At 29.4% G+C, this 26,664-nt stretch overlaps 1 protein-coding gene across 2 annotated transcripts in view; it reads right to left on the bottom strand.

The window, feature by feature from the left end:
- The window catches only part of LOC136080970 (uncharacterized), a 90,951-nt gene that overhangs the window by 15,548 nt on the left and 48,739 nt on the right, over positions 1 to 26,664 (bottom strand). The window contains exon 3 of one of the 2 annotated variants that reach the window (XM_065798320.1): positions 18,715 to 18,863. In XM_065798320.1, the coding sequence (XP_065654392.1) occupies positions 18,715 to 18,863 (149 nt within the window). The remainder of the gene's footprint in view (positions 1 to 18,714; positions 18,864 to 26,664) is intronic. The other variant, XM_065798321.1, reaches the window with a different exon arrangement.

Raw genomic sequence — 26,664 nt, 5'->3', positions numbered from 1 at the left:
TATATATATATATATATATATATATATATATATATATATATATATATATATATATATATTAGGCTTATTTTTCGATAGATATACTTTCCAATAAGGGTGTACCAATTATTCAACTAATGCATCGGCATCTACATTGGTAACCATTGGGCAATATAATCAATTTTAAGTACGTTTATTTCTATTTTGTATACAAACATAAAATAGTACCATAAATAAATTAAATGCAACGAATAAGCCTAATTTTTATACAAGCACATGTGCAGCAACGGAGCTTTTTAACATACTTATTAAACAAGGTTCTATCAGGAGCTACCCACTTTTATAGTTTGATTAAATCTTTGTTTCACCTATCAAACCTTTACAAAAAGAAAGGTTTCATAAAGTGAGGGCAAATGTCAAGCAAATAATTAGAATTAAAAAATAATGCTACAGTTTCATTTGATGCCCATTTCATATGCCATATTAATTATGTTTTCAATATTAAGCTGATGCTGAGTCTATGCAATGCTATTGATACCACACTCTTTTTTTTTTTTTTTTTTCTTCACTATATCCATTAACAGATTTTTTTATCTTCAAAATTTAATTTTTTTTAAATATTTTAAATCTTATTTTCTGAAAAACTTTTAAATGTTATGCTTTCTTAACTCCTCTTTAATCAGATTTTTTACCGGATGTATTTTCAGTTGATATTTTTCTTTTTCAAAATTTAAAAAATGCTTTTAAACGATTATTTTCTTCAATATCAAAAAATCACAGATTAGACTTGTAGTTGCTTAGCTCATCATTGATTTCTAGCTATATCCCAGTGGGCACAGTACGTTTTTAAAACGTTCTTCGGACGTTTTTATTAGGTTTTAAACCTTATAAAAACGTTAAAAAAAACGTTTTAAAAACGTATTAAAAACGTACCGTGCCCACTGGGATTATCTCAAAATTTCTAGCCATATTATCTCTAAATTTCTAGCTATATTATCTCTAAATTTCTTGTTATATTATCTATAAATTTAGTTTTTAAAATATAATTGCAAAGTTAGAACAGAAATAACCTAAAAAATCCTTTTGAGTTGTAATCAGTTACTACTAGATGTATTGTTTAACGTATAATTCAAATCAGAATGTCAATAAAACTGTGAGAGGTTTAAATTTGTGTTTTTTCCGTTGCAAAGTAATTTATAAAATTTTGGAATTGTTGCGTTTTATTGTGTTTTGTTAACTGTATTCTTTGAAAAGTGCCTTTATTTTGTAAACTATATTTCATGAGCTCTTCAGTGTGACAAAGACATTTAATAAAATAATTTTTAAAAAAACAAAAAACCAGTCATCTTATTTTATCAGAATGTATGAGGTACCATGAAACAGTTTTAGTGGGGCACCATGAAACTATATTAATCTACCGATTTGTAAATTACTATATAGTCAAGCATATTTTAATTATTCCCCAATAGAAAATATTGACTTCTAATTTAATGTTTTACCTAACTTGTTAACAAATTTGGTGGATCATTAGTCAAAGTTTATTTAATGGTCCATGGTTAGTGTTCTTGAGAATGATCCAAAGTAAGATTTTGACTTTTTAATAAAAAACAGACTTAAGAATTCTTTATCTTTTTATACAAATTAAAGTATTTACTGGTCTGCGTTTTATTAAAAATTCAAAAACTTATTTTTATTTATCCTAAAGAACGTTAAACAAAGTTTATGAAGTGAAAATATTATTGTTATGCACTTATTTAGTATTATGCATGTTATGATGTACTTATGTAGTAAAAAAATTAATTTTGTCCCATAAACATATGTTACACAAGTTTACATAAACATAAGTTTGCTTTATTATACTAATATCAAGATATTTATGAACTCTTTTTTGTTGAAGGACTAACATTTATTTAATTTATAATGTTTTTATACTGATTTTTATTAATAATATAAAATCTATTTATGTAAATTAAAGCTCATTGTGGCATCGAATCATGAAATGACCATGAATTAAATTTTTATACAAGTCCAGCCTCTTTGTTATTGTTTTAATATTTTTAGACGAGAATAAAGAGCTATGCAAGAAAACCTAGTAAAAGAACCTTCTTGAGTAGTTTAATAGAGGCACCAATAAATATTTGTCCTACTTAGTAAATGAAACTTGAACAAGTTTGTAACTAAAAGCAAATTCTCAATGTTTTTTTATGTATACAGATATGTTAACAAAAGAAAGGTATAAAAGAAGGAGAAATCATTACTATGAAATTTAATTTTTCTACAAGAAGAGTACTTACTGAAGAGCAAGAAAATCTTTTGAAGTAGTATATTGTTACCTGCTCTCGAATGTGTTATTGACAATCTGTTGCAAATTTAAGATCTATTGAACTTGATATGGCTATAACAAATAATATAAAAGTTCCCAGAACTGGATTAAAAAGAAAAAAGCTGAAATAGAATGGATGCACTTTTTTTTAAAGTGGAATTCTTTGACCATTTAAATGCCACAAGATGTTCTTTGTCAAGAATGACATCTTATAACAATTACAATGTACAAAAGTTTTTTTATTAAATTAGAGGCATTGTACTTAAGAGAAACAAAATTTGGTGATGGATTGCATTTAGAGCGTGGATTTTTGATGACAAGCTATTTTTTTATAAGTACCTAAGGTACTATCATTTCACCTGCAATTATATTCCGGACAAAAAATTTTAAGCAAAATATGCTTAATAATGCACCATCTGGATATCTTGGTCTTGCAAATCCAACTGGATGAATGAATACAGAACTATCTGCAGAAGTAGTTCAACATTTTATACTAAAAAAATTCTCATTAAAGCAAAATCCATCTCTACTTATATTTTATAATTACGAGAGCCATTTATCTACAAAAGCTCTTTATCTTGCAAAGAGTAATGGTGTTACTATTTTTACTATACCACCACATAGTAGCCACAAAATGCAGCCCTTAGATATCTCTGTATTTTCTCCTTTCAAAGTTTATTATAATGAAGCAGTAAAACTTTAGCTTCTAAATTATCCTAGAGTGCCAATCAATATTTACAAAATTGCATCTTGTTATAACATTGCATATGAAAAAATTTTTACTTTCACAAACTTTCAAAGTGGATTAAGGAAAAGTGGAATATTTCCTCTTGACGAGAATCTATTTTTAGAAGCAGGTTTTTATGCAGTGTTGTTACTGATAGAAACAATCCCAATACATATCAAACAAACACTGGAGAAACTCTCCAGTGATTATTTGATATGTCCAAATACTAAAAATTTGTTACTCTCACCAGAAAAGCTTCAAAAGGTTTTTGTCATTTCCGAGTCAAGTACAGGTTAATCCAATGATTCTGAAATTGTTAACTTTGTAAGCTCTTCTCAGTTTAAAAGATTTCTAAAGGTCACTGAAAGAAAAAATAAAATAAAACCTCGTGAAAAAGTACCAGTATAATAGCAACAGACCAACAAAAACTGTGCTGATTGTAAATGTAAAAAAAAGCAAGACAAAAACTATTTTTTCATTAAAAAAATAAATCTTGTTTCTAAAAGAAATTTTTTAGGTGATGAACATGATTCCTAACCTTAAATTTAACAAGTTTATTAAGAGTCTTTAAAAAACGTTGTTTCTTTTTTTATATAAATTTTTTATGTTCTTTGCCTATATTTTATAATTTTTTTATTGTTCTGTTTCATGCTGCCATAAAGTCGTTGAATAACATTTAAAAAAAACTGAAGCTTAAATGCAACACGAATTGGCATCGTTAAACAATAGAATAAATATGAGTTGCAAGAGACATAGAAAGCACACTAATATCAAAAAAAATTTTTACAGACATATTTCTTTTCCCTTCATTTTGCTCCCATTATCATTACACTCTTACTATTATCATGGTACTCTATAGTATCACGTTATCCTCCTGAGTCTTTAATTGACAATAAAACGTTTTTCAGGTTATTGATCAGAACGTGGCTCCATACTTCACCTGTGGCTTCTGTTAGTTTTACAAATCTCGAAAAGTGTTCTTTTACTTGTGTGCTACTTTCGAAGAATTTTTAATCATCTGACCACAAATCTAACCATCATGGTCATTTGTTATGTGCGGCTAATTTCTAATGGGCAAAAAATGATAGAAAAATACTTTGCCTTTTTAACCAATGAAATGATTTTGTCTTTGATAGCACTTAAATAAGTTCATTTTGAATGTTGTTACCCAAATAGTAAATATGTCTTTTACCATCATTTTATATACTTCTGAAATGTTCATTAGTGATGATCAAACACTGAAAAGAATTCTATAATTTTAAGATTTTCCATTGTCATAAAAAAGAAGTTCATCAGTGCTGCTACGAAAGGTCAAGTTTTGCACACCTAGAACTTATACAAGAGTTGTAACTCGCTCTAAGATCTGATTTCAAATCTTTTCTTCTTTAAGCTTTTTTGTATTTACACTATCAACTATTGATAGAGTTAATACAAAAAAACTTTGAAATTAGATCTTAAAGCGAGTTATAACTCTTAAGTTCTAGGTGTGCAAAACTTGCAAAGGTGTGGAAAACACAACAATTATTGCTGTCTTTTGTTTTAGATTTGGTGTTTTTTGAGTGCATTTCCGACTTCATCACTCCAGGTAACGATGTCGGAAATGTGGTCAAAACCTTTTTCATGTGCAGAGAAATACTGATATGATATGCTAAACACTGCATCCATTCCGATCAACACTTGTGCTTGAATTCAATTTTCCTCCGAAAAGATTGCAGCAAAAACAGAAAACCTTATCAGTAGATACAGAATACTGGATATATTCCTAAAAAAAATTCTTCAACATTTGGAAGTTTTCTTTCACTGCTGAAAATTTTTTTCCTCATCTAAGAGAAAATGTTTGCAATCTTTTTTCGGATCATTTTCAACCAAAAGCGCTCTTTATTTTTCTCTGATTCTTAGGTTTTCCCAAGAAACCTCAGAAATTTTTACACTTTCTTTTGTTATTTTAAGCAATTTACTTTGAGTATTGTCTTTAGTTATAAGGATATCTTTTGCAGTTTCGACTGTTTTTGTTTTCCGTTAGCTATTAACACCGTCATAGCCTGCAAAGCTTATATTGTCATCCTTTTCTAATCTTGAAGTTGATACTTTAAAATTTTTGCAAAATCTCTCTTGAGGACGTAAAAATCATAGATAGGCTTACTCAATTTGGTTAGTTCTATTTCTTATTCTAATTTACTTTTTCTAAACTGTGCATTTGAGAGCTTTGTCCTGAGTGCCATTTTCATTTCTTTCAAGTTTAAAAAAATAAGGCGAGTTCAGCGTATGTAAAAACTCTTTACGGCTAAGATATTAATTGAAAAACATCCATCCAAAAACAACGAAAACTATTTTTAAAACTCAAAATGAACCTAACTCCAAAACATTTTTAAACTACTGCTTTAGGTCTCGAAAAGCCTTCTTGTACCTGCCAAATATCAGGTTGCCAGCTGATGCAGCCGTGTGTACTTGTTTTTTAATTTTGAGATTTTTAGTCATAAAAACGCCTAGATCTTGTTCAGATGACGTGCATGATAGCTGGTGAAGTTATTCATTGTGTAAATTGCAGTCGATTTTTGTTGTTGCTGCACCCTGTATGCATGACTTTGCACTTGTCAACATCATATGACATGAGCCATGTGTGCGACCAATTCACCGCTTCGTTGATGTCGGCTTGGAGTTTTATGATGTTATGGTTCGATTCGATAACTCCGACTAGTTTACAGTCATCTGCATACATTTTAAATTAGTGTTGTATTTTGTCTGACAAATTGTAAATGTAGATAATTAAAATGAGTGGTCCAGGAACAGATCCTCTTGGCATACCGCTAGGGACTGTTTTCCGATCAAATTTATTATTACCAATGGTCACGCGTTATTGGCGTTTGGTTTTTGTTTTTTTTAATTTTATTTAAGTTCACGCCTCCTTCCGAAACAATGTTGCAAAACTTGCCAGTGGTGGGGTTTGAAACAGGGATCCTTTGATTCTGAGACAAGTGCAATACTGCTGCACAACGGTTGCATAAGGTTAGCCAGTTCTTGATCTATTTGTGCAAGTTGTTGGTTACTCATTAAGATCTCAGCTTATGCAGCAGATGACGGTGCGAAACATTGTAGAATGCTGAAGCAAAATCTGTGAATATGGTATCTGTTGGACAACCTTTGCGGGCAGCTTCAGTCAGGATGTTTCAAGTTTCGAGTAAGTTTGTGACGCAAACTTTTCCCTTTCAGAACCCGTGTTGAGCAGAGCTGATGAATTTTTGTTCAAGTGGTCAGTAATGTAACTGTGTACAAGGGTTTTCATTACCTTACAAGGGACTGAAGTGCGTGAGATAGGTCAATAGTTTGAGGGGTTCAACTTGCAGCTTTTTTTGAAGAGTAATTTTAGTTTTCTTTAATTGAGGCGGTACTTCCCCAGCTTTAAGTGATTCATAGAATATAATGCTTAGTGGTAAAGCAAAGCCTGAAGCACAGTATTTGAGTATGCGTGGGTGAATGCCGTTGAAGCCGATTGATTTGGTTTTGTTCAGGCCCAAACATTTTTTTTTGACGGATTTGTATGATGCAAGTGTGGTCGGTTGGTTTATGCTTGTGAAACGAGGGTTGAATGTTGGAATAGGTCCTAGCGGCTAAATTTCGAAAACTGATTGAAAGTATTCGTTTAGTGTGTTGCAGATTACTTTAGGATCTGTTGTCGTTTGTTTCTTATTTGGTTTTGAAATACGAGTGGATAGTTTTTTGGGTCATGTCTGCTATTGGTTACCAGTTCTATTTTGGAGGCAAGAACTACTGGTTTAACTAGTTTTTTTTACTACTTTGCTTGCTTTTTTATGCTGTTCGCATAGAGTTGGCTTGTTTGTTCGGCTAGCTGCAATAAATTTGCCGAAGAGCTTGCTTTTCAATTTGACACCGTTTGCATTATCTTTGGTCACCCATGTTTTGTGCTTATTAGTGTAAGGTATAGTCGTTGACGGAACGTGTGATGAGGTTGCTTCGTTGTATTCGTCGATAAATATTTGATATTTTTCGGAAATTTTCAAGCCGTCAAGAGTCAAATGCCAGTCGAATGTTTCAATATGTGTAGAAATTGAGTTGTAGTTGGCTTTGTCCCAGATAATACGTTTCTTAAAGAGGTTAGAGAAATTGGTTATTTTGGGTTCTATAATTTTTAGGTGGGAGAGACCTATATTTCCCTCATTAAGACAGTGTGCTTGACCTTTAACGGTATAGTCGAGAGGATTAGGTTTGTTTATGTTAATTAATCGGTCTGGTTTGTTGGTCAGGATCAAGTCAATAATATTTTTTTAAGGCTCCTCACTAGTACTGCAATAGGTTGTATAAGTTATAAGCTGGGTCAAATGTTTTTTTCAAGACAGTCTTGAAATTTTCTATCTATTGGCCAATCGTTTTGTACATATGCAAAAGTTGTGATGCCACCTTTACGTTGACATTTGAATACACAGTGTTGCTGAAATTAAAGTCGCCGTACGCAAGTAAAGTTGAGCAACCAGTTGAGTTGCACTTTTCAAAGGCAGTGCTTATTGAGTTTATTATTTCATCCTTAAGTTGTTTAAGTCATGAGGACGGTATTAGAATCGATTTGTAGTGAAAATTTTAACTTGATCCAGACTTGCTTAATAGTGATGCGGTTGATTTGGTTAATTTTGGTGATAGAATAATTGAGGCTTTCTTTTGTGTAGATGGTCACTCCTCTTCCTCTTCCAATTCTATTTTTATTGAACAGTCGGTACCCTGCCATTTTTATTTCAAATGAATTGGTAAACCGAGTTTCCGTAATCGAATTTGCTATTGTTAATTCCTGGGAGTTTATGGAGTTCATATTTGCTCGTTTGGTCTTCTGGTAGCTTATCTGAAGTTCAGCGGCTATGACTCTTGTGGTGAGTGCGTTTATTTGTTTTGTGAGCTCGTCACAGAGGGCTGCTACCTGGGAGATTTTATGTATACTGACAAATAAACTTTTGTTCTCGTAAAAAGCATTAAAAAAAAAAAAGAAAAAAAAGAAAAGCTCGTAGATCTGAAAACTTTAATCCGAGAGTAATTAAAGAGAGTTTTAATAAATGTGTTAATTAAAAAATGTTTTAATAAAGGTATTCATTAAAAAATTCGTAAAAAATTTTTTTAATAAATAAGCTTTCTATTTCTATATAATTTAATAAACTGTTATCAATTAGCTTTAGAGTTATCTTTAATCTTAATGATTTTTAAGATCCCAAATGCTTTGTTGAGAATAAATATCAATACCTTTAAAAAAGTTAATATTAAAGTTTTCCGCCCCAAAAATCTTGCCGCCCAAGGCGACTGCTTAGTCTCACCTAATTCTGTTTTGAAGGATTTCTTTTCTTTTCTTAATACTTCAATTTAATCTTTGCCTTAAGTTATTGATGAAGTTTTTAAAAAACCAAATAAGAATAAAATAAAACAAAACAATTAAATAGTTATTTACTTTTACATATAAAAAAACTATTTATATGGTTATTTACTACAACACCTATTGCACAATAGGACAGGTCGATATTGGAATCATAAGTTTGGTAATATAGAGATTTGTTTGTCAAATGAAAAAAAAATTGTTTAGGCAAATTATTAACAACCCAGCAAACAATTTTTAGCGGAATTTCAGTGGACCTATATAGGCATTTTGAGCGGACCACTGTAGTTGTGCTCATCTGTGACTTCTTAGTGGGCACGGTACGTTTTTAAAACGTTTTTTAGACGTTTTTTAGACGTTTTTATAAGGTTTAAACCTAATAAAAACGTCCAAAGAACGTTTTAAAAACGTACTGTGCCCACTGGGTTAGTGGACCATTAGTGGCAGCCCTTAAAAGTCTCTAGCCTATAACTAGCCACTATTAACATATTGGAAAGTTGTTGGCTTGCTATTTATAGCGGCTGTCACTTATGGTCCACTAACTAACCATTGAGCGAAACTCCAATGAACCGCAACAATGTTTGCTGGGAAGTGTTTAACTTTTATTTGTATAGTTCAAGTTTGAAAAATTAAAGATTGTGTTATTACGTGTTTTACGTTTGTTTAACAAGCGTAAAACGCGTAATAACACAAAAATCAAGTTTGGTGGAAGTCCTAACCTTTTTTTAATTACAGAACCACCACTCGCAGACAGATTATTCAAAATTTTTACTCTGTTGAGCAATAGTTATCCAAGTTACAGTTTCAGTTTCAATTGTAAAACAAATAGTAGAAAAAAATAGTTAAAGTATAGAAACAAGTTTATTTTTGGTTACACTTATCGTATAAAGAAAAGTTTGGAGTACTTCTAAATATATTCAGACTAATAAACCAAAGTAAATGTAAAGTAGCAACAGAAACAAACACTTCTAAAAAACTGAATGGACTTTTTTATGTCACTTCCTGCTCATGTTGTTCTCTGTGATGATAAAAATAACAAGTGCAAAAAAGAAAATTGTTCTGATACTCATATTCAATCCACGCGCAGCCCAAGTAAAAAGGTGCAATATTTTTTTTTTTAATAATTATTATATAAAATAAAAATACTTTTAAATAAAATAAATACTAGTGTATTACCATAGAAACTAGTTACTAGATTTGTTAGCAAAACTAGTAACCAAAAAACTAAAACGAAACTAGTCTAGTTTCAAACTAGTTGTATGTGATCAAGTATGATGAACTTCATATGCATCTGCTTATTATTACCACTTAACATTTAGATTCCTGTAGATGACAGATTATACTTAAAAGACCAAAAAGTTTGGTCCAAAAGAATCATTTTAACTGGGTTCAATAAGTATGAATGGTCTAGAAACAGATTTTCCAGAAAAAATAAAATTAAAAAATAAATATTTTAAACAATCGCTGCAATAGGGAATATCTAGAAATGTTGTTATCAGAGACGGGTTCAGAATCTATCAACTCTACCTCTATTGAGGTAACTAAAATATTGAAATTTAGTTTATCATTACTTTTCTTCTGATTGATTTACAACATTCAAAAAATTTCATAGGTAAATGTAAATAACTTAAATGTACTTTAGCAAAATGATAACTATTACTGGTAATTTAAAAAACAGATGCTCGAGTTTTTATTTTTAGCCAATTTTTCAAATCAAACTTTGTAATTTTTTTAAATATAACTTTTATTTCATGAATAGAATTATTTTTAAATAACTTTATAATCTTTCTTATAGATATGGGAGCCTGAAAGAAAACCATTAGGAGTTTATAATCTTTAGATATTTCCAAAGTCTGCTATTGATTTAATTAAAAATAATATAGGAAGTTCAATTTGTGCTGCAGAAGGAAACGCACTTGGTCTTTTAAAGCTGTTTAATGATCCAACATTTACATCAATTTTAGTTTTGGACATGTCTAAAATAGACAAGCAAAAGAAGATGGTTAAAGTTTTATCGGATTTAATATCTTTATCGGACTTGATATCTATTAAAAACAACAAAGAATTTGTTGGCATTGATGTTGATGGTAAAATCAATAATAAAACTTTAGTTGTTAGAGAACCAAAAAACAGAAAATGGTGAAGTCGTATTAAAGAAATCAACAGAAAAAGAATATCAAATGACTGTGACTAAAGAAATTTTAAATAATCTTTATGCTGAAGAATATCTTACAAAGTTTTATCTTTGGTCCAGCAACAGGAAAAAAACAAGCTCAGAGCCTGTGGGAAGTTCTTAAACACTCTCAAAGATATAGTAGACAATAATTTAACCAACACAGGTCACAAAGCAGAATTGGTTGCAAAATTAGTTAAAAAATTGGACAAAAACTTCATGCTGTAAGATGTAATTTTCACGCTGACGTAATTTTCACGCTGATGTAATTTTCACGCTGATGTAATTTTCATCAAAGTGAGTCCTTTTAGATCTTTGTTTAAAACAATTGATAGAAGCAAATAAGTCTCTAAATGATATGCTAATGATATTAATAAGCTTCATTTAGTTGTTAATTATAGTGTTATTAAACCACCAAATACTGAATTGTTTTAGAAAATGAAAGTTTAGGTGATTTAAGTAGTCCAGAGACGTTTTTACGAATATTGCTTAGGTTTTGCCTCAGGAAATATGAGTGTTAAATATCCATTTGCGCAAATTGATCCTTTTAACTATTTTCGTTGGTTAACATTGACAATAAAATTGATGTCTCTGTATGTGCAAATATTAGTTATAGACTCTGGTCTAATTATTTTGGTAACTTACATGGCTGCTTGTATATGGTATGAGCTCATAGACATTTTCGATCAAGACACCAATGAATCAGCAACAACTGAAGTTTTTTACTGATTGTAGAAAAGTTATTTTTTGGAAAAAAAAATAGACTTCAGAGATCTTCCTACCCATTCACAGAATGTTGAGAGATCTGTACAGCTTGTTTCAAAGGCTTCTTGAACTGTTTTTGAAAAGGAAGCAATTCATAAACATATTGTTGCAAAAATTCTATGAAGAAAGCATTGAAAGAGTTTTATGTCTAAATATTATTGCAGTGGGATATACGCTGATATATTTAATTAGTTTGAAATGTAACTTAGTGCTACTTGTTCATATAATATGAAGTAAAAAAGTTTTAAATAAATTATGAGTTATTCGTTGCATCACGTGGTAAAAAGATAGACCATGAGATAAATAATTTAAAAACCATTTTCGAACCTCATATTATTCTTACTACAAAAGTTATTCCAAAGGTTTTTAAAAAAAGATTGACTTAAGTTTCTTGTAGTTTTCTGAAAGGTTTTTGGCTATGGTCACTAACAGTTGCTACTTGACACTATCTTCTAGAGATGTGGAACCAGTTAGGGTTGTCGTCTTTTAATATGCAGTCTGTGTGTGCCTCCATCAATCCCAATTTTGGTGATGCTGCTTGATTCAAAAATTCCTTATTTTTCAGATACCATAGCAACAAACTTAAACAGACTGATGCAATGCACGGCCTCGGTTGTGGAATTGTCCTTTTTTTGAAGCATCATAAAAAGTTGATGAAGTCAAAAAAAACTTTAAGTTCTTTCAAACTCAATTTTTGTCCCTGAAGTTTGACTCCACCAACTTAGCTCCAAATGTTGAATGTTGATGCAATCCCTTTGATTTTTTTTTGAAAAGATCAGTGTTGATTTAAACCTCGACCATTTTGATTGTAGAGAGCCTGGGGTTTTGAGTTTTGTCAAATTAATAAATTTTGAATCTTTGTGCAGTGGTAATAAAACCTCTTTTTAAACGTTTTCAGGTAAAGAGAGCACAGTTTTTCATGTTCCTGAGAAGAGCTTTGCGGACTATTGCTTTGTGCACATGATGCAACTGGGGAAGTCCGATTGCACTTTGATCTGCTAACTTGACAAATGAAGCATGAACATTCAGTTTTAGTTGTGATCTTAATTGCTTTGAAAGTTGTATAGCTGGGGGAGCTCACCACTGATTTGACCACTGTCTTGTTTTTAAAAGCTTGTTTTTCAAATATAGCAAATTCCTGATCGAACCTTTGGATAGGTAAAGTCAACCTCTTGTTTGAGTAGGGTTTTAATTGTCTCCTTCATGAAATCTGTAAATTGTCTGGCATATTTTTTCATACACAGAAAGCAGTCAGTTCTTCTGCAGTCTTCATGAGTTTTTGGAAAGTTGGGCATTTTTCCTGTAATGGTGCACAAAAACTATTCAATACATAGTACTTGCTCTGAATAACAACAGTGTGTAACCTTCTACTTATACTTAAACATATACTATTTACTTGATTCAGATTAAATCTAACCAATTAATAAGAATTCAGCAGAACTTATTTCTATTAAGTAATCAAGTATTTTAACTAATTTATCCAGTTGGATAATTAGTACTGTAATAAAATTTTAATGTATTGAGTTTTTTGAGTTTTTAAAATTGAATTATTTTTAAAATTGAATTACGTCAAAAAGTTATTCAAAGGAGTTTTAAGTAATAGCGAGTTTTAAATACGTTAACATTTTGACAAACTTTATCACAAGTAAAGAAATCTAAAACTCTGCTTTGTTTGTTTTAGAAATCCTGTTTCCCCAAAGCAGGAAACTATTTAAATTTTGGGAACTTTTTGAGATTTATCTATGAAAATAAATGCATCTTGAAATTTATTTCATATTTCTTCAAAATTCAGTATGCGTAGAATACAAGATATAAAAAAGTCCTTAGAAAAGATAAAGAATAGACAAAGAAAACATGAAGTTAGCTCTGAATGACGTTTTAAAAGGTAAAAATATTTTTAAAACTAATAAAGCTAGCAAATTTTTAATTCAAAGTGAAAATTCTCAATTCTAATTGAGTCTCTCAAAAGGTATGTGCAAAAAAAGAAATTCTACTAGTGAAATTAAATATGTTACAAATTCTAGACTGTCAAAAGTATTTTCTAATAATGTAGAGTTATAGGTTACTGACAAATTGAAAGTGACACGTACACTTTATTGTAAATTAGCCCCAAAAACAGTAAGAAAACTTGCATACTATTATGCATGTGCCTTTACTCGGCATAATGTAGACTACTTTTTTGAAGAACAGAGGGAGCTCCACACTTTAGGAAGCTCCACCCCCTAGGGAGCTTTACACCTTAGTTCTAGTTATAATAAACTGTGAGAGATGCAGCAAAGATTCCGCTAGACTTATTTAGTTTTTAATAATCATGATCCATATCTAAAAATTGAATCAATTAAATTTTGTAAAGGTTTCATGTTTCGACTATTCCGCCTACTCATACGTTTCATAAACTACATCTTTTGGACCGTATAATAATTAGGACAATGAAATTATAACACAGCATTTAATAATCTGAGTCTTCTATCCTTCCACTAACTATATATGATTTAAATTTGGCTAAAAAGATGCCTTGTAAAAGATGTTGTGTTATATTGACATTTTGAAACTTTAAAACTCGCCGCCGATTAAAAACTACTAATCAATTTAAAATATAATATTTATATTTTATTATGGTTTTTTTTTAAAGCATATAAAATATAATTACTATTGTTTCTTTGGTCTTTTTATTTGTTATGTATGTTGTGGCATTTAAATATTTTATTCGTCACGGGACACCTAAAACTTTGTGGCATTGCGTGTCACCAAGAGCGACACATCACATTTATTTCTTTATATGTGGAGTGAAAAATTGGGTTTAGTGACATGCGACCGATAGTGTTTTCAATGTCCCGTTACAAATAAAAAATTTAAATGTCACGCTATACTTAATTTAAAAAAAGTCGCGTTAATAATTTAATTATAAATGCCACGCCAAACCTAAAATCTTAAAATGCTTGACAATTTTAATTCTAAATGTCGCGTGTTTAATCGGGTTTTTGACATAGCAGTTTTATTAGACAATATGGCGTGACATTTTTTTTACAATATATAATCCCTAAGCTAATAGAAATAACACTTAGGCGATTTATTTTTTCAAAGGTTATTCAGACATTTGTAGCAAGCTAAGAACTTTGCGATAGCAAACCTTATCGAAATTACTTTTAAATTTGTCATTAAAAAAAGTTATAATTTAGTTGAAAACTTTTGCTTAATGACGAATGAAAGGAAAAAATTAATCAACAAAGCATTTCTTATAAAGTAACATCGGTGCTTTAAACCAAGGCATATGTAAGATATAGATGTATCAGATATAATGCAACAACAAAATCTTATATCCTACACAAAAATACAAAATTATTACTATAAAGTTTATGCTATCATACAGCATAAATACTTTATCAAGTTGTAAAATAATGATGAGAACCAATTGGGACGCTTGTTGTTAGATAGAAGTATTCAAATAGAATTCTAGAGATACATAAACACTCAGCAAAATATATTATATATATTATCCAAATTAAAATAGTTAGTGATAAACATCATAAGTTGTAATAAAGTTTTTCAATAAGTTGACAAAATTGCCACTAAAATTATGCTTTGATAAAATCATAAAAAAAGTTAATTTGGAGTTACTTTTTTTTAGTCATAGGGAGCCAGGAGCGAACTGAAACTGTCATCAATATAAAATAGCTAGAATGATGCAACATCTTATCATCAAATACATTTATACTAAACATGTAAGACACATAGATAAACCAGTTCAACTTGTATTTGGGGTGTAAACTTTTTTATTAACTTGTTGTTATATTTCTTTACTTTAGCCTATATTTTTAACTGTTTAATTTTATAACTATAAATTTGAATTTTTATTGTTTAAATATGCATTTGATTTGTTTTATTATCAGTAAAGTATTTTTAAAGCCATTTCAAGACCACAACTTAAAAAACAGAAACAATAAAAAAGATTAGCTTAAACAATATATTTCTGGTGTAAAGCTCGAGAGGCTTAAAATGTTATTAAAAAGTTGCGAATATTAACCAAATGGATGACTGGGGTTGACAATGGGAACTTATTATGAAATGCAAAACATGAACATATTTGATGGTTGTTATAAAAATAACTACGGCATAGTTAGACTAAATAATTGGATATCTTCATGGTTGTTGAAAATGAATATAAAGTGTAGAAACAGACCATTAATTATTTCAACAAAAAAAATTTAGTTCTTGTAATAAATGTAAAAGTGATTAAGACTTAAAAAATATATTATATAATATAATAACATATGATATATAATACCATAATATATAACACAGGTCTACAAAAAAAAAAAAAATTTTTTCTGCTGCATAAGATATTTAAACTGATTTTTAAGTATTTGGTAATGCTGATTTCAAATCTGAACTTTGTGTTTGTTGGCAAACTCTAATTTTTTTGCGATTTCCGATTTCTCAATTTTTTTTAAAGTAAAATTTTTTATAGACATTTTATGAAACCTTGGCGACCAAGATGAAATGTGGGCACCACATACTTTGTGTCATATTTGTAAAGAGAGTCTTTGAGATTGGACAAAAGGTAAATGAAATTTTTGAAAAGAAGATTTGAAAATTTTGAAAAGAAAACTTTTGGAATTTCCTTGGCATGGTAAGAACCGTTAAACCAAATTGACCGCTTCTATTTTTGTCTTGTCAATACCTCTGGAATTAAAAACATAAAACGGCAAAAAATAACTTATTCCAACATTCCATCTGCTATTAGACCAATTCAACATTCTGAAAAGATTCCAATTCCAATTTTTAAAGGTTTATTTGTATCAGATGATGAACAAAGCATGTCTCATACAGAAACGGAAGAACTTATACTAGATTTGGAAGACTTCTCTAATATGAAACGTTTCAAATTGCCTCAGCGATTTAGTCAGAATGAATTGCGTGATTTAGGACTTTCTAAGCTAGCAGCAAAATTATTAATCTCTCAATTAAAGGAAAAAGATCTTTTTGACAATTTTGCAAATATTTTCTACTTTAGAACAAGTGAGATAACATTTGTTAATTAAGTTTCTTTCAGAAGTCTATTTGTTTATTTGACGTAATGATATTTCAGGACTTCTCTTACAATTATGTTTTTCTGTATGTAATCATACAGAATAGAGACTTATAATATTATAAATGCATATTTAGAAAAGAATATGCGTAATGAAACAAGAAGTCTAAAAACCACAGGGCCGACGACACCAGAAGCCAAGGTAGTTCTATCCCCCCCCCCCCTCCATTACCCTACTTTTTTTTCTATATATGAGGTATATATATATATATATATATATATATATATATATATATATATATATATATATATATATATATATATATATATATATATATATATATTTGTATATATATATATATATATATATATGTATATACATATATATATATATATATATATATGTTTGTATATATATATGTATGTATATATATATATATATATATATATATATATATATATATATATATATATATATATATATATATATATATATATATATATATATATATATATATATATATACACCTTACATTAATATCTTATCTAATATAGTATAACTATTAAAAATAGGTTAAAGTGAAAGTAGTAAACTGCTACAAATTCATATAAAAAAAAAGCAAAAGTTATAACAAAGTTCTACGTTCAAATTTGTTTAATTTAAATAACAAGTCATCACTAAATTCCCATTATTGCGATACAAAACACTCGTAAAAACTTGAGCATTGTAAAAAAATTGAATTGAGACAAAATGAAATTAAGTTTCCCGTCAATATGTTTTCTGAAAATGGATAATCATTTAAACAATTTTGGAGTGTCTCAAGGATTTATAATTGACTCCGAATTATTTGTAGTTTTCAAAATGATTTGCCAAACATTTACGAGAATAAATCAAAATTTTTGCAGATAACAAAAAATTACTTTCAGAAACTAATGTTTTAAAACCAAATTATAATATTAGCTTACAAAGGAAATTATACATCAGAATGGTAAAAAATGGTTTTTTTAAAAGAAAATGTGCAATTATGCGTTATGAAAATAAATATCCAAAATTAAAATATGCTTTGAATGAAACAGAAATTAAAGAATAGGTAAGTGAAAGGTGTAGTTTTTGCAACCAACCTAAAATCGAAACAAAAAATTATTTTGTGCTTATCACAATGAAGTCAACTTCTTTTAAATTTAATGTAAAATTATAGAAAACTTTAAACAAAGCATTATCATGCCTTGCAGTTTCTGCAGGGCCGCTGAGAGGGAGGAGCAAAAGGGGCATATGTTCCCCAGGCGCTAAGGTAAGTCACGTCAACCCTCAAAAAAAAAAAAATTCAAGGCTTATAATTACAAGCTGGTTTCTCTCACCTCTGTGCAAAACGTACTGTGCAAAGTGATTGAGAGAATTGTTATAGACAGGATTATAAAACACTGTGCACAATCTAATTTCAAAGTCTCAACATGGATTTGTACCTTACAAAGGGTGCTTTAAAACCTAACTGATTCCCGCAACGTTTTATCGAAGGTTTACTGATGACAGCTAGTTGAATTAGTTTTTATTGATTTTGCCAAAGCATTTAATACAGTACCATACAACAACTTCTTAATAAAATTCTTGTTTAGGCCATTAGGCCAGCTTTGAAACTGAATCACTGGTTGACTAACTAACAGGCAACAATAAATGGTAATTGAAGAATAAACGTTTGAGTGAAAAAGGGCGACAAATAGTGTCCTCAAGGATCAGTTCTCGCATCAGTGCTATTTTGTTCTTTATCTAACTTACCAGACTGCATTTATAACCATTCCAAATTATACGTTATCGGTATTAATCAATTTTTCTCTGATTATGAAAAACTGCAAGCAGACATTGACAGCGCTAAAAATTAGTCACATCACTGGTGAATTTCAACTTTGAGAAGTGCTAAGAAATGTAGGTTGTCATTAAGAGTTGTGTGCAAGCCTGGTCATCCTGTTCTATCGCAATAACCTTCCATGTTGAAAAGATATAGACTGGTCTATATAATATAGCTATAGCGGATGCTACTAACAGTTCACTAAGTAACTGATGAGCAAAACTCTATTTAACTGCTAAAAATGTCTGTATAGTCCCATTGCAAGTCCACTACAAAAATGATTGTTGGGACAACTACTCTCTGTTATGACAAAAGATTTGTAAAACAATACACTAAAGTTTTGTAAAGTAATATACAAAAGCAATTAAAGTATACATTTACAATGCTAAACTTCACATTAAAAAGTCATTAAAATCACAACAATTATAATTTAGTGATAACTTGCTTTGGCTGTTTTTCAATGCTTTAAAAAATGGGAAGAAATAATTTTATACAAATATCAATACCTTATCTTTGGACTTTAAATTAGGAGAATCAAGACAATCAGATACATAAAATGTGATCACTAATGCTAAAAGAATATGAACAAACTTTTGCGGAATACTGAAGTTCATTATATGTACCGTAAAATCGCTTAAGTTTGGCCACCATGTAACTTCGGTCATTTAAGAAAAAAAATATAAAAAAAACCTTTTCTTTCTCAAATAATATTTGTAATTAGTTTGTAAATATAAATCTATAAAAAAAATAACGTTTAAATGCAATCTGCTAAAATAATTCTTTAGCAAAACATCAATTTGAAAAAATGCATGCTATTAAAATCCAAAATAAGCAAATTATTAAAATAAATGCTATTAAAATCACATTTAATCTCTGTATTATTAAGAATCACCAAATTAATTATATTTACAAAAAAAAATTATTATTTTTTGAAAATAAACTACTTTTTTTATTAATATTAGTGAAATTTTGAAATACTCTAACTTCGGTCATTCATGGACAAACAACGAAGGAGACAATTAGCAGTAATATTGTGAAATGTTGATAAGTGTTGCAAATGTAAAATTTACCGGTAACTTGACCTGTAAATTTACCAATAAATTTTGACATTTTTATGATCGATACACACCATGGTATTTTATTTAAATAACAAATTTGTTTATAATTTCAAAATTAACTGACGGTTCTTTGATTTCTAAAAAATATTAAGCTTGTGACATTTTTTTTTTGGAGATAAAGTAACAACTCCATGACAATTATGGATGCATTGCGAATCCTGTGACCATTGGTTCTGTGGATCTTACTGTTCTACTATGGTCAACAATACGTGCAAGAATTGCCAATAAACATACAAAGCTCATTTAAAGCAAAGTAGTGTTTTTTTATTAATTGAAAAAACCTTTTTAAATTTATTGAAAAATATTTTTTCAATTTTATTACCCGGTGACGTAGCAAATGTGATAATAGCCAAAGTAATAAAATAGTTGACTAATTACAATAAAAATTAAAAATACTTCTGTTTATATTTAAAAAGGCCTTTTTTTTATGTGCTCCTTCTTGTTTTCTTTGGTGGCCCAAAAGAATTTTTTTTTTTTAGCCCGAGGCGACGTTCTCCTTAATTACTGGTATCACCTGAATTTTTATCATAATTTTAAAATAAAACAACATTTAAGAATTAGTTTTCATTATTTGTAACGTTAAGTTTGTGACGTTATTTATATATATATTTAAATAGCGACCAAACTTATGAGATGGTATTGAAAGTTCGGTCAAAGTAGATGTTTTCATTTTACGTTAAATATTGAGTAATAGTTTTTATTTTTCACATTTTTATTTTTACTATACCAATTTTCAGTATAATTTTCTGTATGTTTGAGGGGAAAAAATTAAAAAATTTTTATTTATGCGTGATAAATAAATGTTCAAAGTGACCGAACTTAGGCGATTTTACGGTATATATGTTATTTAAAAATTATAAAACAAACTAACACACGAAAAACTTTAATGGCCAGAAGAAAGTTTTGTTTTAATTAACCTTTAAATCATTAATTTTTTGTCTCATTAATAATTTTAATTAGTGTAAAATATTGTGCAATAAACATTCAAAGAAAATCAGCAGAAAAAATTTTTTCATCATTATTATTTACCTAAAGAGTTGTTATAGAGTTTCAAATTGACTTGTAGGTTTTAACTTTCTGCTAAAACAAAATGATATTTCTTATATTTTAAATTCTTTTTATAAAATGTTAATAAAGAAACGTTTTATTAAAAAAGATGTTATTATAGTAACAATTTGTAAATGTTACGAAAGTAATATTTTGAATAAAAAATTTAAGTACAAAAAAATTAACTTTGTTTTAGTAGAAAGTAAAAAGCATTAATTATAATTTAATATTATACTTAATTTTGAAAAGTTAAATATTTAAAAAATTTGATAGCTTAAGAAGAAACTTGTTAAATAAAATAATTAAAAATTAGATTAAACAATTAAAAAAAAAATTCACTGCCCTCGGACGTGTTTTGAGTTGCTCGTAAAATCACTTACGCTTTAAGAAAATTTTTACAAAAAGTTAAAATAACAAAATAAAAGTAATGGATAATGTAATATCATTAGAAAATATAAATACAATGGTAGCTGGTATGTTAGAACAACTTTTGAAAGAACCTGAAAAGAGCAATGGATCATCCAGCAATGGTGAAACTTCAAGTAGAAGAAAAAAGTTAGATAAGCATTTTTTATTAAATTATATATATATATATATATATATATTAGGTATATGACAAAGAAACTTTTTTCAAAATTTTAATTTTCCTGATGCTGCATTTGATGAACTTTTACCAATAGATCACTGTTTTGAGGTTTATTTCATTGGATCACAAAAAACCTCTCGCACCTAGCACTTCACCACTTTTAACTTTTTCAATTTTTCACTTGATTTTGTTCCCAGTTCTTACTTCCTTATGCTTGACTTTGATTTTTAAAAATGTAAATATATAATATTGTATATTGTATAGTTGTTCATATCATTGAAACAATTTTTGTTTATTTGCAGTATTAATTTGCAAGATCTGCTGTTTAGTGCTTCTTTTTAAAAATATGTCCTTTAAAAGTAAAAAGTCAAAATCAGCAGTGGAAGCAGCTGTTGAAATGTGGACACAAAATTTGAAATCTAGCACGAAGCGCCGTCCTAATATACCACAGGTATAACAGGACATGAGCGACAAATTGTGTAAAATGCCTTCCAACAGAGATATCGTTGGAAGATTCTTGGGACTCTTTGATGAATTGAAAGGACGACATGATCGATTAACTAAAATATCCGAGGAATTGATGAATCTTTGGCAGAAGTTTAATTTTACTGTTCTTTCCAAACGACAAGTGTCTGCAAATGTTGACAAACTTATCACATCATTTGAGAAACACAGAAAGCGACCAAACGCAGTATTTGAAGAAAATCTTGCTCATCTGTTCGATATAACAAAACCAGATGGAAATTGGCTTTGAAGTGAGGACAAACAACTGTACAAAGTACAAATTTATTCAGATTACAGGGTGGGATATACAACTATGAAAGTGGCTCCTATGTCAACAATCCATCCATCAAAAAGGGCCAAAAGCACATCAGAACCCTCGACAAACCAAGCGGTTATCTCCGTACCACTTTCCTGCGATAGTAAGGATTCTGAGGAAGGAAGCAGTAGTGGTGACTCGGAGGCAGTTCCAGGAGAATCTCCCAGAAAGCGTGCAACACGCCAGTCAACTAAGTCTGCTGCCAAACTAGTGTCTAGTCACTCTTTGTCAACCAGAAAAACGTCATGAGTGCTTCAAAGTCTGGCTGAGGATGGAGTTTGTGTCCCAACACCATCACAGTCTGGAGTCTGGCGTCGAACAATCATAGATGCAGAACAAGTTAAGAACCGCCTTATGGAAATGATCTCTAAAGAGAAATTTTCTTTGCATTTTGATGGTAAGAAAATTGACAAGACTGAGTACCAAGTTGTGTGTTTGAAAAATGACAAAAGAACATTAAAACTTGGCATTTTAGTTTGTGACAGTGGATCCTCTGCAAACATATATAAAGCACTACAGGACCTACTTGATGATTACAATGCATGGAACAGTATTCAGATGATCATCTCTGACACAACAGCTGTAAATACTGGTGGCAAGAATGGAGTTGTAGCCAAGCTTCAAAAAACATTTCGAGACAAGGGATTCGATGAACCTCATTACATCGGCTGCCAACACCACATTCTTGATCTTGTTCTACAACATGTGTTGGATTTCTTTTTTCCTATACAGTCACAGTCGCCTAACATTAACTACAAATTTATTGATGAGATTATGGAGCATTATGATGATTTAAAAAATACCTACGAGGGCACAGCAGTGGTAGCAGAGTATGAGAACCTTGGCTGGAGAGATGACTTTAAATTTCTTTTTCAGCTTTGTGAAGCATACAAGTTTTACAAAAATGAGGCAAAATGGCCTCGTATCAAGTGGCACAAGCTGCCATCACTGCACAGTGCCAGGTGGAACTCAAGAGGCATTTTTGCGAATATTGCATTTTTCATTCTTCCAAACTGGTGAGAACAGCTGAGGATAACTTGCGATTTTGTTGCAACTACATGGTCGCGGGCCTGGTTTTCAAACCAGCACTATGCAGAGGCGGCTTATGAAGACCTGCTGTCAGCAATATCCCAACTTAAGTGTTCCAAAGCTGTGAAATGCTTCTCTAACCACTGGAAGAAGGAATCATCAGTGCTTGATGTGCCTCGATCCAACATAGTAGCCGAGAGAGCTGTAAAGTTGATGGAGGACACTCATTCTTCTTGCAGAACAAACTAATATCTTAACTGTAAATATATTAATACTAATACACAAATCTGAAAGATTAATAACATCACTACAAATTCTGTAGGACAGTGTAGGTACTCATTCTCATGTATTTCTTGCTGACATATAATAATTAATAGCCTTTGGGCCGCTATGTGTTGTATGGTTAAATATGAAACTGTCTTAGGTGCGGGAAGTTTTTTCAAGGTATGGTGAAATCAATGTCATTTCTGTGATTTATAGGCAAAAGTTCATCATTTAGAGCCCCAGGCTAACTGATTTAAAATTTATCATATACCTAATATATATATATATATATATATATATATATATATATATATATATATATATATATATATATATATATATATATATATATATTATTCTGAACTGATAGAAAAATCTAAAGATAATTCACAACAAATATGGAATGCAATTAAAGAAATAATTGTTCAAAATAAATATAAAAATAACGCCTTGTCAAAGAAACTTTTAATTGACGGTAATTTAATTTGTGATAAAGTGCTAATAGCAGAAAAATTGAATAGCTTTTTTTGTTAATGTTAGCTCTAATTTGGTACGATATATTCCTCTAACTTCACTAACATTTGATTCCTATCTAAAAACTTCTAATAAAAAAAATGAAAAAATCAAAGCTAGATAGAATTGAGTTGCGATTTGCCTTATTAAGTCAAAAAAAGTGTCAATACATTAAAATTAGTCCATGATATGATTGAACTATCCTTAATTTATATTTTCAATCTATCTTTTAAATCAGGTATAGTTCCGGATAATTTAAAAATTGCACGAGTCACTCCAATATTTAGGGTTGGAGATGAGTCAGACCCATCAAATTACAGGTCTATTTTTATCTTATCGTGTTTTTCTAAATTGCTTGAACGAATAATGTATAATAGACTGTATAATTATTTAATTTAAATGATATTTTGTACAGTAAGCAATTTGGTTTCAAAAAAAAAAGCATTTGACTGATCACACAATAGTAGAATTAGTTAACCATTTATCTAATGCGTTTGAAGAAGCCTGTTTCACATTAGGAGTTTTCATTGATCTGTCCAAAGCTTTTAATGCCGTAAATCGTTCCATTCTAATTTAAAAAAATGGAACATTACGGAATAAACGATTCAAACTTACACTGGTTTGAAAACTACTTGTCGAACAGAAAACAATATGTACAATGTGATTATATAGAAACAACAAATCCTATAACTTGTGGAGTTCCACAGAGTTCTATATTAGAGCCTTTACTTTTCTTACTATATATTAATGATTTATCTTCAACATCAAAATTATTAAACTTTATTTTATTTGCAGATGACTCTAATCTTTTTATTCTCATAAAGATGTTGAAACACTTTTTAAACTAGTAGTTTTAATGACAAACTAAACAAAGTAAATGAATGATTTTTTGTGAAACAAACTGTCTTTGAATGTTCGAAAAAAAAAACTTTTCCTTTTCCACAAACCAAGCAAATCAAAAGAAATACCTCTTATTTAACCTAATCTCCAAATTAATAAAAATGATATCAAAAGGCAAACATTTGTTCCTTTTTTAGGAGTGATTTTTGATGAAAAATGGAAACAATATATAAACTCCATTGAAAAAAAATTTCATTAAACATTCGCACAATCTGTAGAGCAAAGACATTTTTAAATTTTAGGCCCTTAAAAATTTATATTCTTCGTTTATACATAGTTATATAACTTACGGCAATATCGTATGGGCAAGTATAAACATTCTCAAACTTACCGTCTATCTAATTTTACGGTAACCGTCCATCTAATTTTACGGTAACCGTCCATCTAATTTTACAGTTTATGTATAAAACCAAAATGTAGACTATCTCCCAAAAGTTTTAAAACTTATTTTGAAGAAATACACCATAAGTATTCAAAAACATTTTCCATAAACAACTTTGTTGTACCAAAATCTTATTTAAAACTGAACTCTTATTCAATTCAGAATCGGGGGTCATTTTTGTGGAAAAGTTTTCCAAACATTGTTGGCGAGAAGAATATTTTACTTAATCAGCTTAAAATTAAATCTAAGCGGATGTTTATTACACACAAATGTTGATTTATTATGTTTCTTTTAAAATAGATCAATAAAATCACCTAAAACACTTAAAATCAACTAAAAAACAATGTAATTAATTAAAGATAATCTTAAATTTAATTACCTTGTAAGTTCAAAAACTAAATTAAATAATTACTCAGGTAAGTCATTATCATTAATCGCATTTTTTTTGTTTTATTGTTTTTGTTTTTTGTTTTATCTAATTTATTAATTGTATTACTTTTAATTACGACGATCTTATTTTAATGTTAATATTTTTGTAAACATTTTTCTTATTTCTTAAATTTACTTTATACTCTTGTAAAAAATTTTGTAAAAAGTATATATTGTAACACGTTGCTCGGTGATAAGGCAAAAATAATGTCTTGCTCCGGCCAATAATTAGTAAATTTATGAAGGTTGTAAATTTCTTCAACGACGAAATATAATGTTCGAAAAACTAATAATAATAATTTTTAATCACATAAGTATTTACTTTATCGAATTATGGACGAAATCCTCGTTTAAGAAAGAGTGGAATATTCGTTAAAAATAATATAAGTGTAGCTATTATAGCGTTCTATCTCCGATAAAACGCTATAATAGCTATAAACTAACTTATTGTAGTCAACGTTTATACGACGTTGTGATTCCGATAAAAAAACAACGTTATTACAATGTTATAATTCTGATAAAAAATAACGTTGATGTAACCAAGGTTATTATTGCGTTGAAGTTCTGATGAAAAATAACGTTCGGGCAACCAATGTTATTACAACGTTTTAATTCTGATGAAAAATACCGTTAGTGTAACCAACGTTATTACAACGTTGGGTTTAGTTGGTTGATGTCGCCCAACATAACCCAACATAAATCTAACGTTGGATCGACGTCATGTGCCCAACGAGTTAGCACTTTCTTTGATTCACGACAAAGCATTTGGCAAATTTTTAACAATATGGATAAAAGTCCAAAATTATTTTATATCAATTCTAATTCTCCAACAAATGCTAAAAAATAGTCAAATTGGTTTAAAACTTTTTCTAACTTTATAAAAAAAATCAAATGAAAGATAAATTAGATGACTTTATTAACTATTTGTCACCTTCCTGTTCCGCTAAACTGCAGACATTATTCTACGCTGTTATTACAAAATTATTAAATTCTTTTGTCAAGCCTAAAAATGAATTGTTTACCAGCTATGCATTAACTTCATGATAACAACCATTTGATGAATTTAATGACTAGTTTTTTGGAATGGTTCTATGCTGTTATTAAAAGTTTCAACATTAAAAATAAATGTGCTTCACAATATTGTGAAGAACACATTCGAACTTCTTAACCCGGGCATATGGGTACAGATGCACCTGGTCCACTAAAAACGGTATCCCACCGGGTGTCTCCAATTTGTTAATTATATATGCTACAGCAATTATGAGTTTATTGGAGTCTCTATATCACTACTGCAAGAATATAAAAATATATTTTGACAGAGCGGGATAAAAAAAAGTACGCATGTTAGATGAAAATTTTAAAACTGGT

This window comes from Hydra vulgaris, chromosome 06 (genome assembly GCF_038396675.1).
Source record: "Hydra vulgaris chromosome 06, alternate assembly HydraT2T_AEP".
Lineage (NCBI taxonomy): Eukaryota > Metazoa > Cnidaria > Hydrozoa > Anthoathecata > Hydridae > Hydra > Hydra vulgaris.
Note: the sequence above shows the minus strand (reverse complement) of the source record. Positions and strands in the feature narration are given on the sequence as shown.